At 45.7% G+C, this 24792-nt stretch overlaps 1 protein-coding gene across 3 annotated transcripts in view; it reads right to left on the reverse strand.

Moving 5' to 3' along the window:
* The window catches only part of LOC109878954 (glutamate receptor 1-like), a 177483-nt gene that overhangs the window by 54525 nt on the left and 98166 nt on the right, over positions 1–24792 (reverse strand). For all 3 annotated transcript variants that reach the window (XM_031789727.1, XM_031789729.1, XM_031789728.1), the window contains exons 6-9: positions 23198–23356; positions 21441–21608; positions 16306–16410; positions 15986–16099 (exon numbers count right to left, since the gene is read on the reverse strand). In XM_031789727.1, coding sequence (XP_031645587.1) covers positions 15986–16099; positions 16306–16410; positions 21441–21608; positions 23198–23356 — 546 coding nt within the window. The remainder of the gene's footprint in view (positions 1–15985; positions 16100–16305; positions 16411–21440; positions 21609–23197; positions 23357–24792) is intronic.

Below are 24792 nucleotides of genomic sequence, written 5' to 3' on the forward strand. Positions count from 1 at the left end.
TCTGCATTTAAAAAACCCCAATGTTGATAAATTATGAAATGATGAGAAATATGAATAACATTCCACCCATGAGGTCACTGGGTCATGTCACTGCAGGAAAGGGCTAAACGCTGCACCCACTCATTCCACCCACTAGGTCATGTCACTGCAGGAAAGGGCTAAACGCTGCACCCACTCATTCCACCCACTAGGTCATGTCACTGCAGGAAAGGGCTAAACGCTGCACCCACTCATTCCACCCACTAGGTCATGTCACTGCAGGAAAGGGCTAAACGCTGCACCCACTCATTCCACCCACTAGGTCATGTCACTGCAGGAAAGGGCTAAACGCTGCACCCACTCATTCCACCCATGAGGTCACTAGGTCATGTCACTGCAGGAAAGGGCTAAACGCTGCACCCACTCATTCCACCCATGAGGTCAGTAGGTCATGTCACTGCAGGAAAGGGCTAAACGCTGCACCCACTCATTCCACCCATGAGGTCACTAGGTCATGTCACTGCAGGAAAGGGCTAAACGCTGCACCCACTCATTCCACCCATGAGGTCAGTAGGTCATGTCACTGCAGGAAAGGGCTAAACGCTGCACCCACTCACAGGATTGGAAAGTAAAATGCAACAATATTGTGCCAAAATGAAACAACATTTCTACAAGGTTGCGTTAAAAGTTAAGGAAATAAATGTAACGCTAGTGATTATTGTAAGCTATTGTGGAATATAGATTTAACAGAAATGTAGGCTAGTTTAACTCGGGGACACATTAACAAACATTTAGAACGAAGAAACAAAAGCACTCTGACATGTTTGGAGAGTTTGTAGAGCACACTAGTTGCCTGACAGATCTTTTGAGTAATATTCTGAGGAGATCTGTTCCGACATAGTTCATTTGATAGGTAAGTACAGATACTGGTTTTTATAATCAGAAATATGTACTGTATATCTGAGATTGTCTATGGTATCGCCACTGAGATTTTATGTTGGGGATTTTTCTATTCAGAAAATACTGACTGAGATGTACAGTCGTATGAAAAAGTTTGGGCACCCCTGACAATTTCCATGATTTCCATTTATAAATAATTGGGTGTTTGGATCAGCAATTTCATTTTGATCTATCAAATAACTGATGGACACAGTAATATTTCAGTAGTGAAATTAGGTTTATTGGATTAACAGAAAATGTGCAACATGCATCAAAACAAAATTAGAAAAATCACATCAATATTTAGTAGAGCCTCCTTTTGCTAAAATAACAGCCTCTAGACGCTTCCCATAAGCCTCTAATGAGTGTCTGGATTCTGGATGAAGGTATTTTGGACCATTCCTCCTTACAAAACATCTCCAGTTCAGTTAGGCTTGATGGTTGCCGAGCATGGACAGCCCGCTTCAAATCATCCCACAGATTCTCAATGATATTCAGGTCTGGGGACTGGGATGACCATTCCAGAACATTGTACTTGTTCCTCTGCATAAATGCCCGGGTAGATTTTGAGCAGTGTTTTGGGTCGTTGTCTTGTTGAAATATCCAGCCCCGGCGTAACTTCAACTCTGTGACTGATTCTTCAACATTATTCCCAAGAATCTGCTTATTGAGTGGAATTCATGCGACCCTCAACTTTAACAAGATTCCCAGTACCGGCACTGGCCACACAGCCCCACAGCATGATGGAACCCCCACCAAATTTTACTGTGGGTAGCAAGTGTTTTTCTTGGAACGCTGTGTTCTTTTGCCGCCATGCATAATGTCCCTTATTATGCCCAAATAACTCAATCTTTGTTTCATCAGTCCACAGCACCTTCATCCAAAATGAAGCTGGCTTGTCCAAATGTGCGTTTGCGTACCTCAAGCGACTCTGTTTGTGGCGTGTGTGCAGAAAAGGCTTCTTCCGCATCACTCTCCCATACAGCTTCTCCTTGTGCAAAGTGCGCTGAATTGTTGAATGATGCACAGTGACACCATCTGCAGCAAGATGATGTTGTAGGTCTTTGGACGTGGTCTGTGGGCTGTTTTTGACCGTTCTCGCCATCCTTCGCCTTCGCCTCTCCGATATTTTACTTGGCCTGCCACTTCTGGCCTTAACAAGAACTATGCCAGTGGTCTTCCATTTCCTCACTATATTCCTCACAGTGGACACTGACAGCTGAAATCTCTGCGATAGCTTTGGTATCCTTCCTCCAAACAATAATGTTGAACAATCTTTGTTTTCAGCTCATTTGAGAGTTGTTTTGAGGCCCCCATGTTGCCACTCTTCAGAGGAGAGTCAAAGAGAACAACAACTTGCGATTGGCCACCTTAAATACCCTTTCTCATGATTGGATGCACTTGTCTATGAAGTTCAAGGCTTAATGAGCTCACCAAACCAATTGTGTGATCCAATTAATCAGTGCTAAGTAGTTAAAGGTATTCAAACCAACAGAATGACAAGGGTGCCCACATTTTTGCATAGCCTATTTTTCACATCTGATTTAATTTCATACAACTTAATTTTGCTACACTAAAACAGACACTATCTTTGTCTGGACAATACCCCAGTTCTCAGCTTTTATTAGAAAATGACTGGCATGCTACTGTGATAATTTTCTATGACGACAGAGTCAATTATTATGCAGCCTCAGAGGGGTGCCCAAACTTTTTCACACGACTGTAACCTGTTGTGCTACAAAGGTTTATGCTGCTGATACTTGGACAGATTAAACTATAGAAAATAACTCCTTGTAACCAGATTCTTTATCATCGAACCCACAGGCCCTTCAGAAGAGGTCATTTATTCAGTTAGATTTACAATACCGTTAAAATCACTGAAGATCGATATTTGATGGATTTAATATCTCTTCATTCAAAGACTCAATCATGGACACTCTTACTAACAGTTGTGCCTGCTTCGTGTGATGTATTGTTGTCTCTACCTTCTTGTCCTTTGTGCCCAATAATGTTTGTGCTATGTTTTGTACTGCTACCATGTGGTGATGCTGCCATGTTGTGTTGCTACCATATTGTTGTCATGTTGTTGTCTTCGGTCTCTCTATACGTAGTGTAGTGGTGTCTCTCTTGTCACGATGTGTGTTTTGTCCTATATGTTTATGTAAAAAAGGTCATCCCCCGTCCCCGCAGGAGGCCTTTTGGTAAGCCGTCATTGTAAATAAGAATTTGTTCTTTAAATTAACTGACTTGACTAGTAACATAAAGGTTAAATAAAAAATAATACACAAATTATAATAGGAGACGCACCAGACCTAATTTAAGTAGCTGACATAATATTTGCAAATATTATTCGCAAAGAGGGACATTGGAATGAGGTAATAACCATACACAGCCCTGGGGAGGTGAGACATAAAATGTTACCAGCTCATAAAGTTTATCACCAGTTTCCTCAAGTTGAGACCATAGATGTGATGATGTATGCTTTATATTCAGGAGGACATATAGAGTAGCAGCTTACACAGTGATGGAATCGAATGGAGCTACTAAAGCCTCCTGGAGAGGTATTTCAATAGGACGGGTAATGTTTGATCATTAAGACATAACAATGGTGGAATAATAATTGTTAATAAGCCTACAATTAAACCAAGAAAGATAATTAGACAATAGATCTTTAGGAATCATTAAATATTTGTCACAACAATGGAGTAGGCCTAAAGTTAGTCACTTACACAATTAGCTATTTCATGATTGCATATCATTAGACTGTATGGCCTTTTCACAACCATAGTGTAATTTTCAACCCAGAAATATCATTATATTTGATAAGAATGGCGGTGCTGCCTGCCCTTGTAGACTGGAGGTTCATTATGTCGACATCACAAAGACACCTGGTGAACCTGACACAGACAGGTTTATTAGTGTGTGTGTTGTGTGAGCGTGTGGGAGAGTACAGCAGACAATCACTGTCAGCCCACCTCTGTTCTGAGAGGTTATCCTATTCCTGTTCTACCAGCCAGACAACCAATTGGACCTTTTCAGAGATATTGGACATCCTAGCAAGATTACAGCTGACATGGCACCTGAGGCCCTGTACTCACTATTTTTTTTTATTTCTGTCTCTCTCTCTCTCTCTCTCTCTTTCTCTCTCTTGCTCTCACACACACTATGCCTCTCTCTCTTTCTCTCTCTTGCTCTCACACACACTATGCCTCTCTCTCTTTCTCTCTCTTGCTCTCACACACACTATGCCTCTCTCTCTTTCTCTCTCTTGCTCTCACACACACTATGCCTCTCTCTCTTTCTCTCTCTTGCTCTCACACACACTATGCCTCTCTCTTTCTCTCTCTTGCTCTCACACACACTATGCCTCTCCCTCTTTCTCTCTCTTGCTCTCACACACACTATGCCTCTCTCTCTTTCTCTCTATTGCTCTCACACACACTATGCCTCTCTCTCTTTCTCTCTCTTGCTCTCACACACACTATGCCTCTCTCTCTTTCTCTCTCTTGCTCTCACACACACTATGCCTCTCTCTCTTTCTCTCTCTTGCTCTCACACACACTATGCCTCTATTTCTTTCTCTCTCTTGCTCCATACAAGGCCATTTCTAGCAAACCTGTATTGAACAAACCCAGATAGCACATGACGTTCTAAGAACCATGTGTTCCTTAGACATTGGTGAGAGTGTGGTTGTCCTATGGTTATTTTGCATACAACCTTCCCACAACATTCTGGGTGCAGCGATAGTTGCTTGGCTTTGGAACATTTTCAGCACTTTTAAGGAACTTGACAAAATAACATTATTGGTTCAAGGTTCTATTTAAAGTAATGTTCTCAAACTGTTCCAAGAAACAACGTTCTTCTGTGGGAATTTCAGTACTTCAGCATAACGTTTACTGCAGGTTTCCTTGTGGTTCTACTGAAAGTCAGGTTGTCAGAACATTAAGAAAACGTTTTATAAAAACCACAAGAAAACATTAGTAACGTTCAAAGAATGTTATGGAAAAACATATCCATTCCATTCTCAGCGTCAACAAAACTCTCTCTATCCTCTATCTTGTTAAGTTTGTTCAGGTGTGTTGGCCGCACCCACTAATCGGCCACACCTGATCTTAATGAGTGCTTGTTTACTTTGAAATGGGTTTCTTTTTGAATAGACAAAAATTAACAGCTTTTTAGCATTTTTTGCCATGTTTATGAGTAAAACAAATATGGCATGCTATCTCCATCCTGGTGGATGCAGTGGACTCATTTCAAGGATAGAGAACAATAAATAGGATAGTGCCACAATAAAAAGTACATCAGTTGCATGATTAATGCCAAAGCAAATGAATTTCCAAGTGTCCTATCTGTGCTTGGAGTTGAGAACAGTTAACCCAAACTAAGCAGCGTTATTAAAAGTCTTATTGAAACATTCAGTAAACGTTGTATTCTTCAAAAAGCTCTAAATAACGTGTAATTACTGTTCTCAGAATGTTAATAAAACCTCCCAGGAAAACGTTCAGGGAATCATAGCAAAACGTTCTCAGAACCTCCATGCAACTCAAATGTAACGTTCCCAGAGAAGGTGAAATGTTCACTTCCGTTCTCAGAACGTTTAAAAAAACATTCTGTTTTACAGGTCAGGCACCATATGGCTTCGTTCCCAGAACCAATGGAAAACCAATAACGGACGTTCCAACAACTTCCAAGGAACCAAATGTGCAAGCTGGGAACCAACTAAATAAGTAAAAATGTCGAAGAGCGATTGAGCTCTAGATGAGCTAGATGTCCAGAGCAGTAATGGTACACTTGAGGAAGTAGCGGAGGAGAACCAATACCCACAAGTCGTTTCAAGCTACAGTAGCAATTTAAGCTCAGACTGCGCCCAGCGCACAAATCCTTACATTTGATATTTTATCAGCTGTGGTAGAGGCCAGTTTTCCTCTGTGTGTTATGGTAATAACTGTCCCCCTGCTGGTTACAGATGAGTGGAATGTAATCATCACTACACACAGAGCCTCTAGGTCTGGCAGAGAGACAGGACCCCAGGGAGGGAGTGGAGAGAAAGGTCCGTTTCAGAGCAGTTTGACAGGCCAACACACACACACCACACTTACGCCACATATACACAGACACACAAACAAACACAAGCACGCACGCACACACACAGATAGCAGGTCCACTAGGACTCACTCCCTCACTGACCTATAATAGGTCAACAGAGACCGGCTGCCACTCAGGCAGAGAACCAACACACATACAGAACACCATGGCTTTGGACAGATCTTCTAGAAATGCACCTGTTCTTCCTTCCTTATGGACCCTTTCTTCTTTCTTTCCTTCCTAACATCCTTAAAACAGAGATAATCGAAGTATTCCTATACAGTATCTCATGCCTGACAGTTGATGAGGGTTCTTGAACAGTGTAATAATTCCTCTTGGAAAGACAATTTAGTTGTAGTCTTTAGTTGCGCTCATAGTAAACATATATATACAGTTGAAGTCGGAAGTTTACATACACTTAGGTTGGAGTCATTAAAACTCGTATTTCAAACACTCCACAAATGTCTTGTTAACAAACTATAGTTTTGTCAAGTCGGTTAGGACATCTACTTGATGTATGACACACGTCATTTTTACAACAATTAAAATATTATTTCACTTATAATTCACTGTATCACAATTCCAGTGGGTCAGAAGTACATACACAAAGTTGACTGTGCATCCAGAAATGGATGTCATGGCTTTAGAAGCTTCTGATATTCTAATTGACATCATTTGAGTCAATTGGAGGTGTACCTGTGGACGTATTTTAATGACATAATGAACATTGTTATGTTTGGAGGAAAAAGGGGGAGGCTTGCAAGCCGAAGAACACCATTCCAACCATGAAGCACAGGGGTGGCAGCATCATGTTGTGGGGATGCTTTGCTGCAAGAGGGACTGGTGCACTTCACAAAATAGATGGCATCACGAAATCAAAATCAAATCAAATCAAATTTTATTTGTCACATACACATGGTTAGCAGATGTTAATGCGAGTGTAGCGAAATGCTTGTGCTTCTAGTTCCGACAATGCAGTAATAACCAACAAGTAATCTAACTAACAATTCCAAAACTACTGTCTTATACACAGTGTAAGGGGATAAAGAATATGTACATAAGGATATATGAATGAGTGATGGTACAGAGCAGCATAGGCAAGATACAGTAGATGGTATCGTGTACAGTATATACATATGAGATGAGTATGTAAACAAAGTGGCATAGTTAAAGTGGCTAGTGATACATGTATTACATAAGGATGCAGTCGATGATATAGAGTACAGTATATACGTATGCATATGAGATGAATAATGTAGGGTAAATAACATTATATAAGGTAGCATTGTTTAAAGTGGCTAGTGATATATTTACATCATTTCCCATCAATTCCCATTATTAAAGTGGCTGGAGTTGAGTCAGTGTCAGTGTCAGTGTGTTGGCAGCAGCCACTCAATGTTAGTGGTGGCTGTTTAACAGTCTGATGGCCTTGAGATAGAAGCTGTTTTTCAGTCTCTCGGTCCCAGCTTTGATGCACCTGTACTGACCTCGCCTTCTGGATGATAGCGGGGTGAACAGGCAGTGGCTCGGGTGGTTGATGTCCTTGATAATCTTTATGGCCTTCCTGTAACATTGGGTGGTGTAGGTGTCCTGGAGGGCAGGTAGTTTGCCCCCGGTGATGCGTTGTGCAGACCTCACTACCCTCTGGAGAGCCTTACGGTTGAGGGCGGAGCAGTTGCCGTACCAGGCGGTGATACAGCCCGCCAGGATGCTCTCGATTGTGCATCTGTAGAAGTTTGTGAGTGCTTTTGGTGACAAGCCAAATTTCTTCAGCCTCCTGAGGTTGAAGAGGCGCTGCTGCGCCTTCTTCACGATGCTGTCTGTGTGAGTGGACCAATTCAGTTTGTCTGTGATGTGTATGCCGAGGAACTTAAAACTTGCTACCCTCTCCACTACTGTTCCATCGATGTGGATAGGGGGGTGTTCCCTCTGCTGTTTCCTGAAGTCCACAATCATCTCCTTAGTTTTGTTGACGTTGAGTGTGAGGTTATTTTCCTGACACCACACTCCGAGGGCCCTCACCTCCTCCCTGTAGGCCGTCTCGTCGTTGTTGGTAATCAAGCCTACCACTCTTGTGTCGTCCGCAAACTTGATGATTGAGTTGGAGGCGTGCGTGGCCACGCAGTCGTGGGTGAACAGGGAGTACAGAAGAGGGCTCAGAACGCACCCTTGTGGGGCCCCAGTGTTGAGGATCAGCGGGGAGGAGATGTTGTTGCCTACCCTCACCACCTGGGGGCGGCCCGTCAGGAAGTCCAGTACCCAGTTGCACAGGGCGGGGTCGAGACCCAGGGTCTCGAGCTTGATGACGAGCTTGGAGGGTACTATGGTGTTGAATGCCGAGCTGTAGTCGATGAACAGCATTCTCACATTGGTATTCCTCTTGTCCAGATGGGTTAGGGCAGTGTGCAGTGTGGTTGAGATTGCATCGTCTGTGGAACTATTTGGGCGGTAAGCAAATTGGAGTGGGTCTAGGGTGTCAGGTAGGGTGGAGGTGATATGGTCCTTGACTAGTCTCTCAAAGCACTTCATGATGACGGAAGTGAGTAGTCGTTTAGCTCAGTTACCTTAGCTTTCTTGGGAACAGGAACAATGGTGGCCCTCTTGAAGCATGTGGGAACAGCAGACTGGTATAGGGATTGATTGAATATGTCCGTAAACACACCGGCCAGCTGGTCTGCGCATGCTCTGAGGGCGCGGCTGGGGATGCCGTCTGGGCCTGCAGCCTTGCGAGGGTTAACACGTTTAAATGTCTTACTCACCTCGGCTGCAGTGAAGGAGAGACCGCATGTTTTCGTTGCAGGCCGTGTCAGTGGCACTGTATCGTCCTCAAAGCGGGCAAAAAAGTTATTTAGTCTGCCTGGGAGCAAGACATCCTGGTCCGTGACTGGGCTGGATTTCTTCCTGTAATCCGTGATTGACTGTAGACCCTGCCACATGCCTCTTGTGTCTGAGCCGTTGAATTGAGATTCTACTTTGTCTCTGTACTGACGCTTAGCTTGTTTTATAGCCTTGCGGAGGGAATAGCTGCACTGTTTGTATTCGGTCATGTTACCAGACACCTTCCCTGATTAAAAGCAGTGGTTCGCGCTTTCAGTTTCACACGAATGCTGCCATCAATCCACGGTTTCTGGTTAGGGAATGTTTTAATCGTTGCTATGGGAATGACATCTTCAACGCACGTTCTAATGAACTCGCACACCGAATCAGCGTATTCGTCAATATTGTTATCTGACGCAATACGAAACATATCCCAGTCCACGTGATGGTAGCAGTCTTGGAGTGTGGAGTCAGCTTGGTTGGACCAGCGTTGGACAGACCTCAGCGTGGGAGTCTCTTGTTTTAGTTTCTGTCTGTAGGCAGGGATCAACTAAATGGAGTCGTGGTCAGCTTTTCCGAAAGGGGGGGGGGGGCAGGGCCTTATATGCGTTGCGGAAGTTAGAGTAACAATGATCCAAGATCTTTCCACCCCTGGTTGCGCAATTGATATGCTGCTAAAATTTAGGGAGTCTTGTTTTCAGATTAGCCTTGTTAAAATCCCCAGCTACAACAGCTACAATGAATGCAGCCTCCGGATAAATGGTTTCCAGTTCGCAAAGAGTTAAATAAAGTTAGTTCAGAGCCATCGATGTGTCTGCTTGGGGGGGGATATATAGGGCTGTGATTATAATCGAAGAGAATTCTCTTGGTAGATAATGCGGTCTACATTTGATTGTGAGGAATTCTAAATCAGGTGAACAGAAGGATTTGAGTTCCTGTATGTTTCTTTCATCACACCATGTCTCGTTAGCCATAAGGCATACGCCCCCGCCGAGAAAAGGAAAATTATGTGGATATATTGAAGCAACATCTCAAGACATCAGTCAGGAAGTTAAAGCTTGGTCGCAAATGGGTCTTCCAAATGGACAATGACCCCAAGCATACTTCCAAAGTTGTGCTTCACCTGAAATGCGTTTCCAATGGTCTTGAAGGAGTCCCCACATATGTTGGGGATATGTTGCACTTGTTGGCTGCTTTTCCTTCACTCTGCGATATGACTCATCCCAAACCATCTCGATTTGGTTGAGGTCAGGGTACTGTGGAGGCCAGGTCATCTGATGCAGCACTCCATCACTCTCTTTCTTGGTCAAATAGTCCTTACACAGCCTGGAGGTGTGTTGGGTCATTGTCCTGTTGAAAAACAAATGATAGTCCTACTAAGCCCAAACCAGATGGGATGGCGTATCGCTGCAGAATGCTGTGGTAGCCATGCTGGTTAAGTGTGACTTGAATTCTAAATTAATCACAGACAGTGTCACCAGCAAAGCACCCCCACACCACACCACTTCCTCCTCTATGCTTCATGGTGGAAACCACACATGCAGAGATCATATGTTCATCCAAGCCATGTCTCACAAAAAAATCGCACATTTGGACTCCAGACCAAAGGACACATTTCCACCGGACTTATGTCCATTGTTCGTGTTTCTGGACCCAAGCAAGTCTCTTCTTCTTAATGGTGTCCTTTAGTAGTGGTTTGAAGGCCTGATTCACAGTCTCCTCTGAACAGTTGATGTTGAGATGTGTCTGTTACTTGAACTCTGTGGAGCATTTATTTGGGCTGTAATTTTTGAGGCTGGTAACTCTAATGAACTTATCCTCTGCAGCAGAGATAATTCTGGGTCTTCCATTCCTGTGGCGGTCCTCATGAAAGACAGTTTCATCATAGCGCCTAATGGTTTTTGAGACTGCACTTGAAGAAACTTTCAAAGTTCTTTATATTCTCCGTATTGACTGACCTTCATGTCTTAAAGCAATGATGGATTGTTGTTTCTCTTTGCTTATTTGAGCTGTTCTTGCCATAATATGGACTTGGTCTTTTACCAAATAGGGCTTTCTTCTGTATACCCCCCTACCTTGTCACAACACAACTGATTGGCTCAAATGCATTGAGAAGGAAAGAAATTCCACAAATTAACTTTTAAGAAGGCACACCTGTTAATTGAAATGCATTCCAGGTGACTACCTCATGAAGCTGGTTGAGAGAATGCCAAGATTGTGCAAAGCTGTCATCAAGGCAAAGGGTGGCTACTTTTGAAGATTCTCAAATATAAAATATATTTTGATTTGTTCAACACTTTTTTGGTTAGTACATGATTCCATATCTGTTATTTCATAGTTTTGATGTCTTCACTATTATTCAACAAGAAAAACTCTTAAATAAGTAAGTGTTTTAAAACTTTTGGGGGCAATTCCACTAAAAGAAAACCCAACACTTAGATTCAGGTCTATAGCCTTGTCTTAAAACAACACTATGTCTTCCTGTAAAGGCACCAAGCCTTCCAGTTATCCTTTCCCCCTTCCTCCTCACACACACACACACACACACATCTTGCCTCTCCCCCTCCTCAGCGCTCGTTTTAACAAGGCTCTGCAGGACAGGCGGGCTGCTGAAATCCCTCACCCCAATAACCCTCTCTGTGGAGGTCTGCTGTAGGCCTGGGGGTGTGGATGGAACAAACCTTAGCCCAGATCCCTTCTCCCTGGAACAATCCTCAGCCCAGCTCCCTTCTCCCTCTCCACCCACCTGTAACAGACCACTGGTTTCCGAGCCGGTCATGGGTGCACCTCAGCCACACTCAAGGTACTAAACAATATCATAACCGCCATCGATAAAAGACAGTACTGTGCAGCCGTCTTCATCGACCTTGCCAAGGCTTTCGACTCTGTCAATCACCATATTCTTATCGGCAGACTCAGTAGCCTCGTTTTTTCGGATGACTGCCTTGCCTGGTTCACCAATTACTTTGCAGACAGAGTTCAGTGTGTCAAATCGGAGGGCATGCTGTCCGGTCCTCTGGCAGTCTCTATGGGGGTGCCACAGGGTTCAATTCTCGGGCCGACTCTTTTCTCTGTGTATATCAATGATGTTGCTCTTGCTGCGGGCGATTCCCTGATCCACCTCTACGCAGACGACACCATTCTATATACTTTCGGCCCGTCTTTGGACACTGTGCTATCTAACCTCCAAACAAGCTTCAATGCCATACAACACTCCTTCCGTGGCCTCCAACTGCTCTTAAACGCTAGTAAAACCAAATGCATGCTTTTCAACCGGTCGCTGCCTGCACCTGCATGCCCGACTAGCATCACCACCCTGGATGGTTCCGACCTAGAATATGTGGACGTCTATAAGTACCTAGGTGTCTGGCTAGACTGCAAACTCTCCTTCCAGACTCATATCAAACATCTCCAATCGAAAATCAAATCAAGAGTCGGCTTTCTATTCCGCAACAAAGCCTCCTTCACTCACGCCGCCAAGCTTACCCTAGTAAAACTGACTATCCTACCGATCCTCGACTTCGGCGATGTCATCTACAAAATGGCTTCCAACACTCTACTCAGCAAACTGGATGCAGTCTATCACAGTGCCATCCGTTTTGTCACTAAAGCACCTTATACCACCCACCACTGCGACTTGTATGCTCTAGTCGGCTGGCCCTCGCTACATATTCGTCGCCAGACCCACTGGCTCCAGGTCATCTACAAGTCCATGCTAGGTAAAGCTCCGCCTTATCTCAGCTCAGTGGTCACGATGGCAACACCCATCCGTAGCACGCGCTCCAGCAGGTGTATCTCACTGATCATCCCTAAAGCCAACACCTCATTTGGCCGCCTTTCGTTCCAGTACTCTGCTGCCTGTGACTGGAACGAATTGCAAAAATCGCTGAAGTTGGAGACTTTTATCTCCCTCACCAACTTCAAACATCAGCTATCTGAGCAGCTAACCGATCGCTGCAGCTGTACATAGTCTATTGGTAAATAGCCCACCCTTTTCACCTACCTCATCCCCATACTGTTTTTATTTATTTACGTTTCTGCTCTTCTGCACACCAATATCTCTACCTGTACATGACCATCTGATCATTTATCACTCCAGTGTTAATCTGCAAAATTGTAATTATTTGCCTACCTCCTCATGCCTTTTGCACACATTGTATATAGACCCCCCCTTTGTTTTCTACTGTGTTATTGACTTGTTAATTGTTTACTCCATGTGTAACTCTTTGTTGTATGCTCACACTGCTATGCTTTATCTTGGCCAGGTCGCAGTTGCAAATGAGAACTTGTTCTCAACTAGCCTACCTGGTTAAATGAAGGTGAAATTAAAAAAATATATTAAAAAAATAAGACCTTAGCTCGCTGAGTCTTCAATACGGTTTACAGCAAAACCTAATTACTGAATTGTCTAGATGTGTGTGTTGGTGGTGTGGTTGTGAGTTACTCTATGCAGACCTGGCAATATCCCCCATACCACCCACCTCCCACTACCCCAAGCTAGAGGACCTGGAGCCTGTCCCCCATACCTACCACCTCCCACTACCCCAAGCTAGAGGACCTGGAGCCTCATACCTACCACCTCCCACTACCCCAAGCTAGAGGACCTGGAGCCTGTCCCCCATACCTACCACCTCCCACTACCCCAAGCTAGAGGACCTGGAGCCTCATACCTACCACCTCCCACTACCCCAAGCTAGAGGACCTGGAGCCTGTCCTCCATACCTACCACCTCCCACTACCCCAAGCTAGAGGACCAGGAGCCTCATACCTACCACTTCCCACTAACCCAAGCTGGAGGACCTGAAGCCTGTCTTCCATACCTACCCCCTCCCACTACCCCAAGCTAGAGGACTTGGAGCCTGTCCTCCATACCTACCACCTCCCACTACCCCAAGCTAGAGGACCAGGAGCCTCATACCTACCACCTCCCACTACCCCAAGCTAGAGGACCTGGAGCCTCATACCTACCACCTCCCACTAACCCAAGCTGGAGGACCTGAAGCCTGTCCTCCATACCTACCACCTCCTACTACCCCAAGCTAGAGGACCTGGAGCCTGTCCTCCATACCTACCACCTCCCACTACCCCAAGCTAAAGGACCTGGAGCCTCATACCTACCACCTCCCACTACCCCAAGCTAGAGGACCTGGAGCCTCATACCTACCACCTCCCACTACCCCAAGCTAGAGGACCTGGAGCCTCATACCTACCACCTCCCACTACCCCAAGCTAGAGGTCCTGGAGCCTCATACCTACCACCTCCCACTACCCCAAGCTAGAGGACCTGGAGCCTGTCCTCCATACCTACTACCTCCCACTACCCCAAGCTAGAGGACCTGGAGCCTCATACCTACCACCTCCCACTACCCCAAGCTAGAGGACCTGGAGCCTGTCCTCCATACCTACCACCTCCCACTACCCCAAGCTAGAGGACCTGGAGCCTGTCCTCCATACCTACCACCTCCCACTACCCCAAGCTAGAGGACCTGGAGTCTGTCCTCCATACCTAGCACCTCCCACTACCCCAAGCTAGAGGACCTGGAGCCTGTCCTCCATACCTACCACCTCCCACTACCCCAAGCTAGAGGACCTGGAGTCTGTCCTCCATACCTACCACCTCCCACTACCCCAAGCTAGAGGACCTGGAGCCTCATACCTACCACCTCCCACTACCCCAAGCTAGAGGTCCTGGAGCCTCATACCTACCACCTCCCACTACCCCAAGCTAGAGGACCTGGAGCCTCATACCTACCACCTCCCACTACCCCAAGCTAGAGGACCTGGAGCCTCATACCTACCACCTCCCACTAACCCAAGCTGGAGGACCTGGAGCCTCATACCTACCACCTCCCACTACCCCAAGCTAGAGGACCTGGAGCCTGTCCTCCATACCTACCACCTCCCACTACCCCAAGCTAGAGGACCTGGAGCCTCATACCTACCACCTCCCACTACACGAAGCAAGAGGACATGGAGGCTGTCCTCCATACCTACCACCTCCCACTACCCCAAGCTAGAGGACCTGGAGCCTCATACCTACCACCTCCCACTACCCCAAGCTAGAGGACCAGGAGCCTCATACCTACCACCTCCTACTACCCCAAGCTAGAGGACATGGAGCCTCATACCTACCACCTCCCACTAACCTAAGCTGGAGGACCTGAAGCCTGTCCTCCATACCTACCACCTCCCACTACCCCAAGCTAGAGGACCTGGAGCCTCATACCTACCACCTCCCACTACCCCAAGCTAGAGGACCTGGAGCCTGTCCTCCATACCTACCACCTCCCACTACCCCAAGCTAGAGGACCTGGAGCCTCATACCTACCACCTCCCACTACCCCAAGCTAGAGGTCCTGGAGCCTCATACCTACCACCTCCCACTACCCCAAGCTAGAGGACCTGGAGCCTGTCCTCCATACCTACCACCTCCCACTACCCCAAGCTAGAGGACCTGGAGCCTCATACCTACCACCTCCCACTACCCCAAGCTAGAGGACCTGGAGCCTGTCCTCCATACCTACCACCTCCCACTACCCCAAGCTAGTGGACCTGGAGCCTGTCCTCCATACCTACCACCTCCCACTACCCCAAGCTAGAGGACCTGGAGCCTCATACCTACCACCTCCCACTACCTCAAGCTAGAGGACCTGGAGCCTGTCCTCCATGCCTACCACCTCCCACTACCCCAAGCTAGAGGACCTGGAGCCTGTCCTCCATCCATAAGTTAGAGGCCCTGTCTGTGGGCAGGAGACATAGGAGACAGGAGACACAATAGAATAGGTTAACTTTTCTACTATGGGGGATAGTAGATTGACATAGACTAGTAATGTTGCTGTTCCTTACTGGTCTACTGAGGAAAAGTAAATGGCTGGGGAAAAGTAAATGTGAACAGTTATTGTAACATCTTTAAATTCTGCATTGGAATTCGGTAAGGAGCACATTGCATCCGAGTTTCATGTTCTGTTAAAATGAATTACCATAATCTAAACGTGATTTATTTTATTCTGAGCACCGTGGGTGGACGCCCTAATCAGGTTACGCACATCCAATGCATATGGGTCCGGTAAATTTCTCAAATGTACGGTAAATGAAAATGCTGCCGGTCAAATGTCTGGTGCCACATTTTCCTAATGAAAACCCTGACACACACACACACACTAACCAGGATGGTGGTAACTATGTAGGTCCTGTTCTGTAGGCCGTAGCTGCTGTCGTTGCTTCCTCTCATGAAGGTGGCTGTGCTCACGTACTTCTCGTCCTCGTTCCAGTAGCCCACCTGATACACATACAAGACAAGTGAAAAAACTGAAGGGCCATGAAGGAAACCTGGATTTGATCTGATACTGTACTGTACAGATATGATGTTAGACTGCAATGAAACACTAATGGACATGAATCCCCATATTTGACATCAAATAAGCTTCTTAAGATCCCATTAGATCCCATAAGATCCAATAAGGTCCTACAGATCTCATGACTCACCTTCTTAGGTCCAGAGGGGGCTAGCTCCATGACACTGACGGTGAAGTTGGTCCTGCGTCCTTTCTCATTGAACTGGATATGACCTGTCAGGCCATCTATACGCACCTGACACATCAGTAACACAGAGACACAGGGAGCAGTTACGATATAGGTTTTGAGGTGTAGTCTTCTATTAGCCTCATTAACAGAGAACATGAGTTGGAGTTTAGTTTCTTCAAGAGCCTTGTCTGGATGTTCATTGGAGTCTGTATAGCATGTAGTATGTGTGTGTGTGTGTGTGTGCGTGCGTGCGTGTGTGTGTGTGTGTGTGTGTGTGTGTGTGTGCACTGGGTGTTCAAAACATTAGGAACACCTGCTCTTTCTATGACATAGACTGACCAGGTGAATCCAGGTGAAAGCTATGATCCTTTATTGATGTCACCTGTTAAATCCACTTCAATCAGTGTAGATGAAGGGGAGGAGACAGGTGTCAAGTCCTGACCATAGAAAGCCTGTATTTTCTATGGTAGAGTAGGTCAGGGATTGACTATGGGTTTTAGTCTAGTTTATTACTTCTTTGTGGGGTTCTAGGTTTAATTTTCTATGTTGGTGTTTGTGTATGATTCCCAATTAGAGGCAGCTGGTAATCGTTTTCTCTAATTGGGGATCATACTTAAGTTGCATTTTTCCACCTGTGGGTTATGGGATATTGTTTATGTAACTGTGTTTGGAGTTAGTGCACCTCCCCGAATCACGGTTTGTTAGTTTTTTGTTTTGTTAAGTTTCACTATTATTGAAGCATGTGGAAATCTACATTCGCTGCGCCTTGGTCCATCTCTACAAACGAACGTGACAGAATTCCCATCCACAAAGGACCGAGCAGCGTGCCCAGGAAGGGGAAGAGATCCTGGATGGGAAGGGATCCTGGACTTGGGAAGAAATCCTGGCAGGACAGGATCGCCGTCCTTGGCGGGAGTCGCCTAGGAGCATGAGAGGACAGCGACGACGGGAGTAAGGCCACAGAAACCCCAAGAAAATTTTGGTGGGGGGCACATGGAGCAGTCGGCAGAGCCGAGGAGTGAACCAGAGCCAGTCTGGGAGAAGAGGTAGAATTTGGAGGAGAGAGAAATGGGAGAGTTGTTGAGTTGGTGGAGGATGCACGGCATTTGCCTAAGGAACGTGTTCTCAGTTTAGTGCCACCTGAGTCAGCTCCCCGTAATCTTCCTGAGAAGTGTGTTAAAGTTCTGGTACAATTGATGCCGGCTATACGCACCAGGTCTCCAGTGCGTCCTAACAGCCCAGTATGTCCTGTGCCAGCTCCTCGCACTTGCCGTGCGATGGTTGTCATCTGTCCAGGACACGTTGTGCCAGCTCTACGCTCCAGACCTCCAGTGCGCCTCCACAGCCCAGTACGTCCTGTGCCTGCTCCTCGCATTCTCCCTCAAGTGCGCCTTCCCAGTCAGGTACGTCCTGTGCCTGCTCCTCGCATTCTCCTTGGAGTGCGTGTTCCCCAGCAGGTGCGTCCTGTGCCTCCTACTCCTGAAGTGCGTGTCACCAGTCTGGTGCCACCTGTGCCGGGCCCACGCATCAGGCCTCCAGTGCGCCTCCCCATTCCAGAGCTTCCGGCGACAGTTCCCAGTCCAGAGCTTCCGGCGACGGTCCCCGGTCTAGAGCTTCCGGCGACGTTCCCCGGTCCGGAACCTCCTGAGACGGTCCACGGTCCGGAACCTCCAGCTCCATGGCCGGAGCCTTGCCCTGCGCCGATGCCCAGTCTAAGCATGGCGTCCAGTCCAGCTCCAAGGCAGGAGCCTTCCTCGGCATCTAGGTCCAGTCCAGGCACTGTGTTTAGCCTGGGTCCATGGCTGGATCCGCAGGATAAGCAGGTACTTCGTCCCACACCAGAACCGCCCCCGATGCTGGCGGATGAGCGGGTACTTCGCCCCACACCAGAACCGCCACCGCCACCCCCCCTAACCCTCCCTTTTTTGTTTCAGGTTTTGCGGTCGGAGTCCGCACCTTTGAGGGTGGTTATTGTTCATTTTTTTGTTTTGTTAAGTTTCACTATTATTGAAGCATGTGGAAATCTACATTCGCTGCGCCTTGGTCCATCTCTACAAACAAACGTGACAGGTTAAAGAAGGATTTTTAAGCCTTGAGATAATTGAGACATGGATTGTCTATGTGTGCCATTCAGAGGGTGAATGGACAATATAAAATGTTTAAGTGCCTTTGAACAGTGTATGGTAGTAGATGCTAAGCACATCAGTTTAAGTGTGTCAAGAACTGCACTGCTGCTGGGTTCCTCACACTTAACAGTTTCCTGTGTGTATCAAGAATGGTCCACGACCCAAAGAACATCCAGCCAACTGTAGGAAGCATTGGAGTCAACATGAGCCAGCATCCAAGTGGAATGCTTTCAACTCCTTGTAGAGTCTAGGCCACAACAAATTGAGGCTGTTCTGAGGGCAAAAGGTGGTGCAACACAATATTAGGAAGGTGTTCCTAATGTTTTGTACACTCAGTGTATGCGTGTGAGTGTGTGTGTAGTGTGTGCAGCATGTGTTCAGTGCAGCATGCTAGTGTTGGCAGCATGATGGGTTTAATTGAGCGAGTGGGGCATCAATCTCCTCTCTACCCACAGGCAGATAGATGTCTGCATTCACTCGGACCAGACCACAGCTAGACACAACCCATGGAGGCACTGTGTGCTTTTGTGTGTGTGTGTGAGGAATATATAGAGGGGAGAGTGTGTGTGTGTGTGTGTGTGTGTGTGTGTGTGTGTGTGTGTGTGTGTGTGTGTGTGTGCGTGCGTGTGTGTGTGTGTGTGTGTGTGTGTGTGTGTGTGTGTGTGTGTGTGTGTGTGTGTGTGTGTGTGTGTGTGTGTGTGTGTGTGTGAGGAATATATAGAGGGGAGAGTGTGTGTGTGTGTGAGGAATATATAGAGGGGAGAGTGAGTGTGTGTGTGAAGAATATATAGAGGAGAGTGTGTGTGTTTGTGTGTGTTTGTGTGTGTGTGTGTGTGTGTGTGTGTGAGGAATATATAGAGGGGAGAGTGTGTGTGTGTGTGAGGAATATATAGAGGGAGTGGTGTGTGTGTGTGTGTGTGTGTGTGTGTGTGTGTGTGTGTGTGTGTGTGTGTGTGTGTGTGTGTGTGTGTGTGTGTGTGTGTGTGTGTGTGTGTGTGTGTGTGTGTGTGTGAGGAATATATAGAGGGGAGAGTGTGTGTGTGTGTGAGGAATATATAGAGGGGAGTGTGTGTGTGTGTGTGTGTGTGTGTGTGTGTGTGTGTGTGTGTGTGTGTGTGTGTGTGTGTGTGTACAGGTGTGTACAGGTGTGTACAGGTGTGTACAGGTGTGTGGATGTGCGTGTGTATGCACAAGAGTGAGTGTGTGTGTGCATCAATTAGACCACAGTTCCACAGAGCCACACCAGAGAGATCAGTGTGAGACTCTGAGAGCATCTGTCTGTTTAAAAGCTCAAGTCAAGGGCCCAACTAAAATATGAATGCAATAACATCTTAATAACTACATCCAACTAGTAATGTCGTCAGTACCAGAAAACAGCTACCCTACCGCTAGCTGATATTGATAATCAATCCAGTTCTCAGCATATTCCTCTGTAGGCACGTCTAGGGCAATTACTAATAATCACACAGCGATATCGGTTTATTCAGGTTGTCTGAAAACCTATTGAGCCCTGTCTTTTTTGCCCCCCCCCCCCCCCCTCTATAAGATCTCATCGGTTTGACCAATTTTTACTTCAGATTCCGGACTTGGTTGTTTAAACATCTTAAGTTAATTTCCTCAATTTTAAGTCAGTTGCACAAAATATTTTAAGGTGGATTTTCCCCTTAAATTAAGTGAAAAGGTTAAGGGTGCCCATGAGGTCCCTTAAGTGCTTCATTCAGTATGGATATCAATGTAAATAACATTTGTGGAGGTGAATGTTTTTCTCTGCTCTGATTTCAAAGGGAAAACACAACCAGCTGGCTAGCTCCTTAGCTAAACAATGGAAGGTGCACAACCATGGCTACAAAGCAAGCTGGCTACTTAGCTACCTACTCTGTAAATGAGCTTGACCTGCTAGGAAGTAATAGAAAGTTGAGATAAAAGTAACTCAAATAAATGTTTTATTATCTTCTATACCAATTTGTTTCTTCTGTCTTGAATGTAGAAGTTCTATTTTGCAATCTCCCAAAATAAATGTGATCTCTTTCAGTGAATCAGGTAATCTCCTTAGTAATCAGAGACGCTTTCTGCCGTACATGCCTTCAAACTACCGTAAAATGATGCCCTGACCTAAGGAAATGTCTATGTAACACCTTTAAACAATTCCCTAATATGTTTTAGATGTTTTATGCAACCGGGCCCTGACGTTTATCCACGTTTCTCCAAACCTTAAATTTCAATGTTTTTGACACCCCGGGTTGCTCCTCCTTCATGCGGGTAGGGTTAGAACAAAAACAACTCCATGGTTAAGTTTAGGCGTTCATTCTGAATGGTTAAGTTAAGGGTTAAGGTTTGGGATTGTATAAAAACAACACACAAAAACGAGTGTCTACGTCCACCCATCATCCCCGTCCACAACGCCCTAGCAAAACCCCAAGTCTACTTGATGGTAATAGCGCTCACCGCTGCCCCTAGTGGCGGGATTTGAAGGCATCTCCTGACGTCCTCACGACATGGATTAAGGTCTAATTATGAAGTGAATCTTGAGCGGCCTGGGTGCTCTCTCACCATCTCTGTAATACTAAACCAAGTGCTTTATTTCATTCCCATCTCAGAACACTGCATTACTACACTCCATTGTTGATGTCATATTCTATGATGATCACAGGCAGGTTTTATTGCCTGCAGGTTTTGTTTACCTAACATGATGTCACATTCCATCCAAGAAGCTCACAGGTGACAATGGGAATGTTAGGTGACAGAATAGAGATCTAAATTGTTCAGCAGGGCCCGACTCAGAATGGGTTAGCCAACGTGCCACTCAGGAGCTTGTCTGTGTATCTTGTTGTGCTGTAGGTAAGAGTGTGTGGGTGAATCCCTCACTTCTACCAGCAGAGTAGTTTGTGGTGTTATAGGGTTCTCTGAATGTCTTTAAAATGGTGCCCGGGTCCAGGCATCTTGGTGTGTGTGTGTGGGGGGGGGGTGTACCTGTTGCAGGGCTCTCTGTATATCTATGCCTTGGCCCCAGGGTGCGGGCGGGTTGGCGAGGCATTCGCCTGCGTTGCCACGGCGAGAGATGTCTATCCTCTGTTTCCGGAGGTTCTGGAATGCTGTAGACATCACCTTCACCCCGTCATATGTCAATGCTCCGGTGTACTACAGAGAGAGAGGGAGGGGGGGGGGGTAGAGTGGTGTGTAAGAGAGAGAGATAGATAGAGAGAGAGACAACCTCATTAGACTTAAAACACCACATCTTGAGAGGGTAAAACAAATTCAAGAGGAGGGTGATGAAAGCAAGTAAGGAAAAGATCATCGTACAGAGATCAGAGCAGAGATCATTATAGAGATCAGAGCAGAGATCATTATAGAGATCAGAGCAGAGATTATTATAGAAAGATCAGAGCAGAGATCATTATAGAGATCAGAGCAGAGATCATTATACAGAGACCAGAGCAGAGATTCTTATAGAAAGATCAGAGCAGAGATCATTATAGAGAGATCAGAGCAGAGATCATTATAGAGAGATCTGAGCAGAGATTATTATAGAGAGATCAGAGCAGAGATCATTATACAGAGATCAGAGCAGAGATCATTATAGAGAGATCAGAGCAGAGATCATTATAGAGAGATCAGAGCAGAGATCATTATACAGAGATTAGAGCAGAGATCATTATACAGAGATCAGAGAAGAGATCATTATAGAGAGATCAGAGCAGAGATTATTATAGAGAGATCAGAGCAGAGATCATTATAGAGAGATCAGAGCAGAGCTCATTATACAGAGATCAGAGCAGAGACCATTATGGAGAGATCAGAGCAGAGATCATTATAGAGAGATCAGAGCACAGCTCATTATACAGAGAACAGAGCAGAGATCATTATACAGAGATCAGAGCAGAGACCATTATACAGAGATCAGAGCAGAGATCATTATAGAGAGATCAGAGCAGAGATCATTATAGAGAGATCAGAGCAGAGACCATTATAGAGAGATCAGAGATCGCCCCAAGTGTGCCTTTAGGTGTGTGTGCGTGTATGCATTTAGGTGTGTGAATGCCCACATGCTTACGTTGCTCCCAGACCTTGGAGCAACGTAAGATAGGCAACGGCACAAGGTCTGGGAAGGATGGCGGATTCTCTTGGACATTTCAAAGGGGGAAAAATGTTTTCTAGGGAGGGTCCTCTTCAGACATACAACTCACTCAACAAATATTTTAATTTTAATTTTGTATTATTATTATTCTATATATTTTTTCTATATTGATATATATTTTTAACTTTATTTAACTAGGCAAGTCAGTTAAGAACAAATTCTTATTTACAATGACAGCCTACCCCAGCAAAACCCCAGCAAAACCCAGCAAAACCCTCCCCTAACGACGCTGGGCCAATTGTGCTCCACCCTATGGGACTCCCGATCACGGCCGGTTGTGATACAGCCCGGTATCGAACCAGGCTCTGTAGTGACGCCTCTATCACTGCAATGCAGTGCTCCACTCGGGAGCCACAAATCACGAGTTTGGGAAGCAGGACTTAAAATGCTGGAGGAAATTGGATATGGCAGCGAAGTGATTTGGCAGCGAGGTGTCTGGAGAAGCGTGTCTGATTTCCGACTCGTACTCTCTGTCCCAACTGATGCCGGAACTTGTACAGACGTGTTAATGCTGGAGCATTGGAACATTGAGAGTTGCAATCCGTCTGTCTAGACAGAGTAGTGTGCATGTCTGTGCAGTGCAGTGCAGTACCTTCAGGCGTCTCTTGGGGATCTTGGCGTCTTTGTTTTCGAACTCCATCCACTGCTGAATGGTACGACTGACGTTCTGCTCTGTGTAGTTGACCAGCTGGAAGCCTGTGATGTTCGCCCCACCTTTCCTCAGGTCTGTTAGGTCAATGTCCAGAAAACCCTGATAGGAAGAGGATACAGAGAGGACAGACAGATAGACAAAGAGAGGATATAGAGACGGATGGACGGAGAGAAAGACAGACAGACACACAGGACGGAGAGAAAAACACGTTAGACATTTAGATGAATCAATTACTTTCTCTAGTTTCATGTTTTTAGGATGAAATAAAGAAATATTTTTCAAGAGGAGATTTGGTAAATATGTTTCCTACAGCTCACAATGTTGGATTTAAAACCATTGTGTCGGACTACAGGGATACAGAGGTGACGGCCAGTATACTTCTGTTCATAGAATACCAACTACTTCAGTGGTCAAATAAATGACCTTGGGTGTTACGCTAATACTGCAGGGAGCTTTAAAGAGAAATAACTCAAATTTTAAATGTGAGAGCTCAATATTCTGAGAGATAAAATCACAATCAGATCTTTGGTGAATAAGTTATTTGCTATAGCAAGAGTATAAGAGAGAGACAGAGAGAAGGAGAGAGTGAGAAGTGGAGAGAGAAGGAGAAAGAGAAGCAGCGCAAGAGACAGGGGGAGAATTGTATAATGAGAGTGTTCTGTATAAAGGCCAAAGCAGTGAAGTGGCTCTACATTGTAATTCCTGGTTTAAACTAAAGCAGGAAGAGAATGACAGAATGCCAGGGTCAATCTCTTAATGAAAAAGGCAAATCCTTCAGAGCAAGCTCTTATCCCAGCCCCAGCCTGAAAAGAAAGAAGTAACGAGGCAGGAGAAGGAATAAAGTAGAGAATGAAAGGTTGATGGAGAGGTCTAGGTTTAATTCCTGATAGAGTTGTGTTAATCCTGGACCCGCGTGCGGTGAGGTACAATAGAACCACTTCCCTGGAACCCTTCAACACTGTGGAACACAATATAACCACTTCCCTGGAACCCTTCAAAACTGTGGAACACAATAGAAAGGTGAAACCTTTGTGTTTTACCGTTGGTATTCTATAGGTTCACTGTACTAACCTGTCACACACTGAAGACCTATAGGTTCACCACTGAAGACCAATAGGTTCACCACTGAAGACCTATAGGTTCACTGTACTAACCTGTCACACACTGAAGACCTATAGGTTCACTACTGAAGACCTATAGGTTCATCAATGTACTAACCTGTTACACACTGAAGACATATAGGTTCACCACTGAAGACCTATAGGTTCACCAATGTACTAACCTGTTACACACTGAAGACCTATAGGTTCACCAATGTACTAACCTTTTACACACTGAAGACCTATAGGTTCACTACTGAAGACCTATAGGTTCACCTATGTACTAACCTGTTACACACTGAAGACCTATAGGTTCACCAATGTACTAACCTGTTACACACTGAAGACCTATAGGTTCACCAATGTACTAACCTGTTACACACTGAAGACCTATAGGTTCACCACTGTACTAACCTGTTACACACTGAAGACCTA

This window comes from Oncorhynchus kisutch, linkage group LG15 (genome assembly GCF_002021735.2).
Source record: "Oncorhynchus kisutch isolate 150728-3 linkage group LG15, Okis_V2, whole genome shotgun sequence".
NCBI classification, from domain to species: domain Eukaryota; kingdom Metazoa; phylum Chordata; class Actinopteri; order Salmoniformes; family Salmonidae; genus Oncorhynchus; species Oncorhynchus kisutch.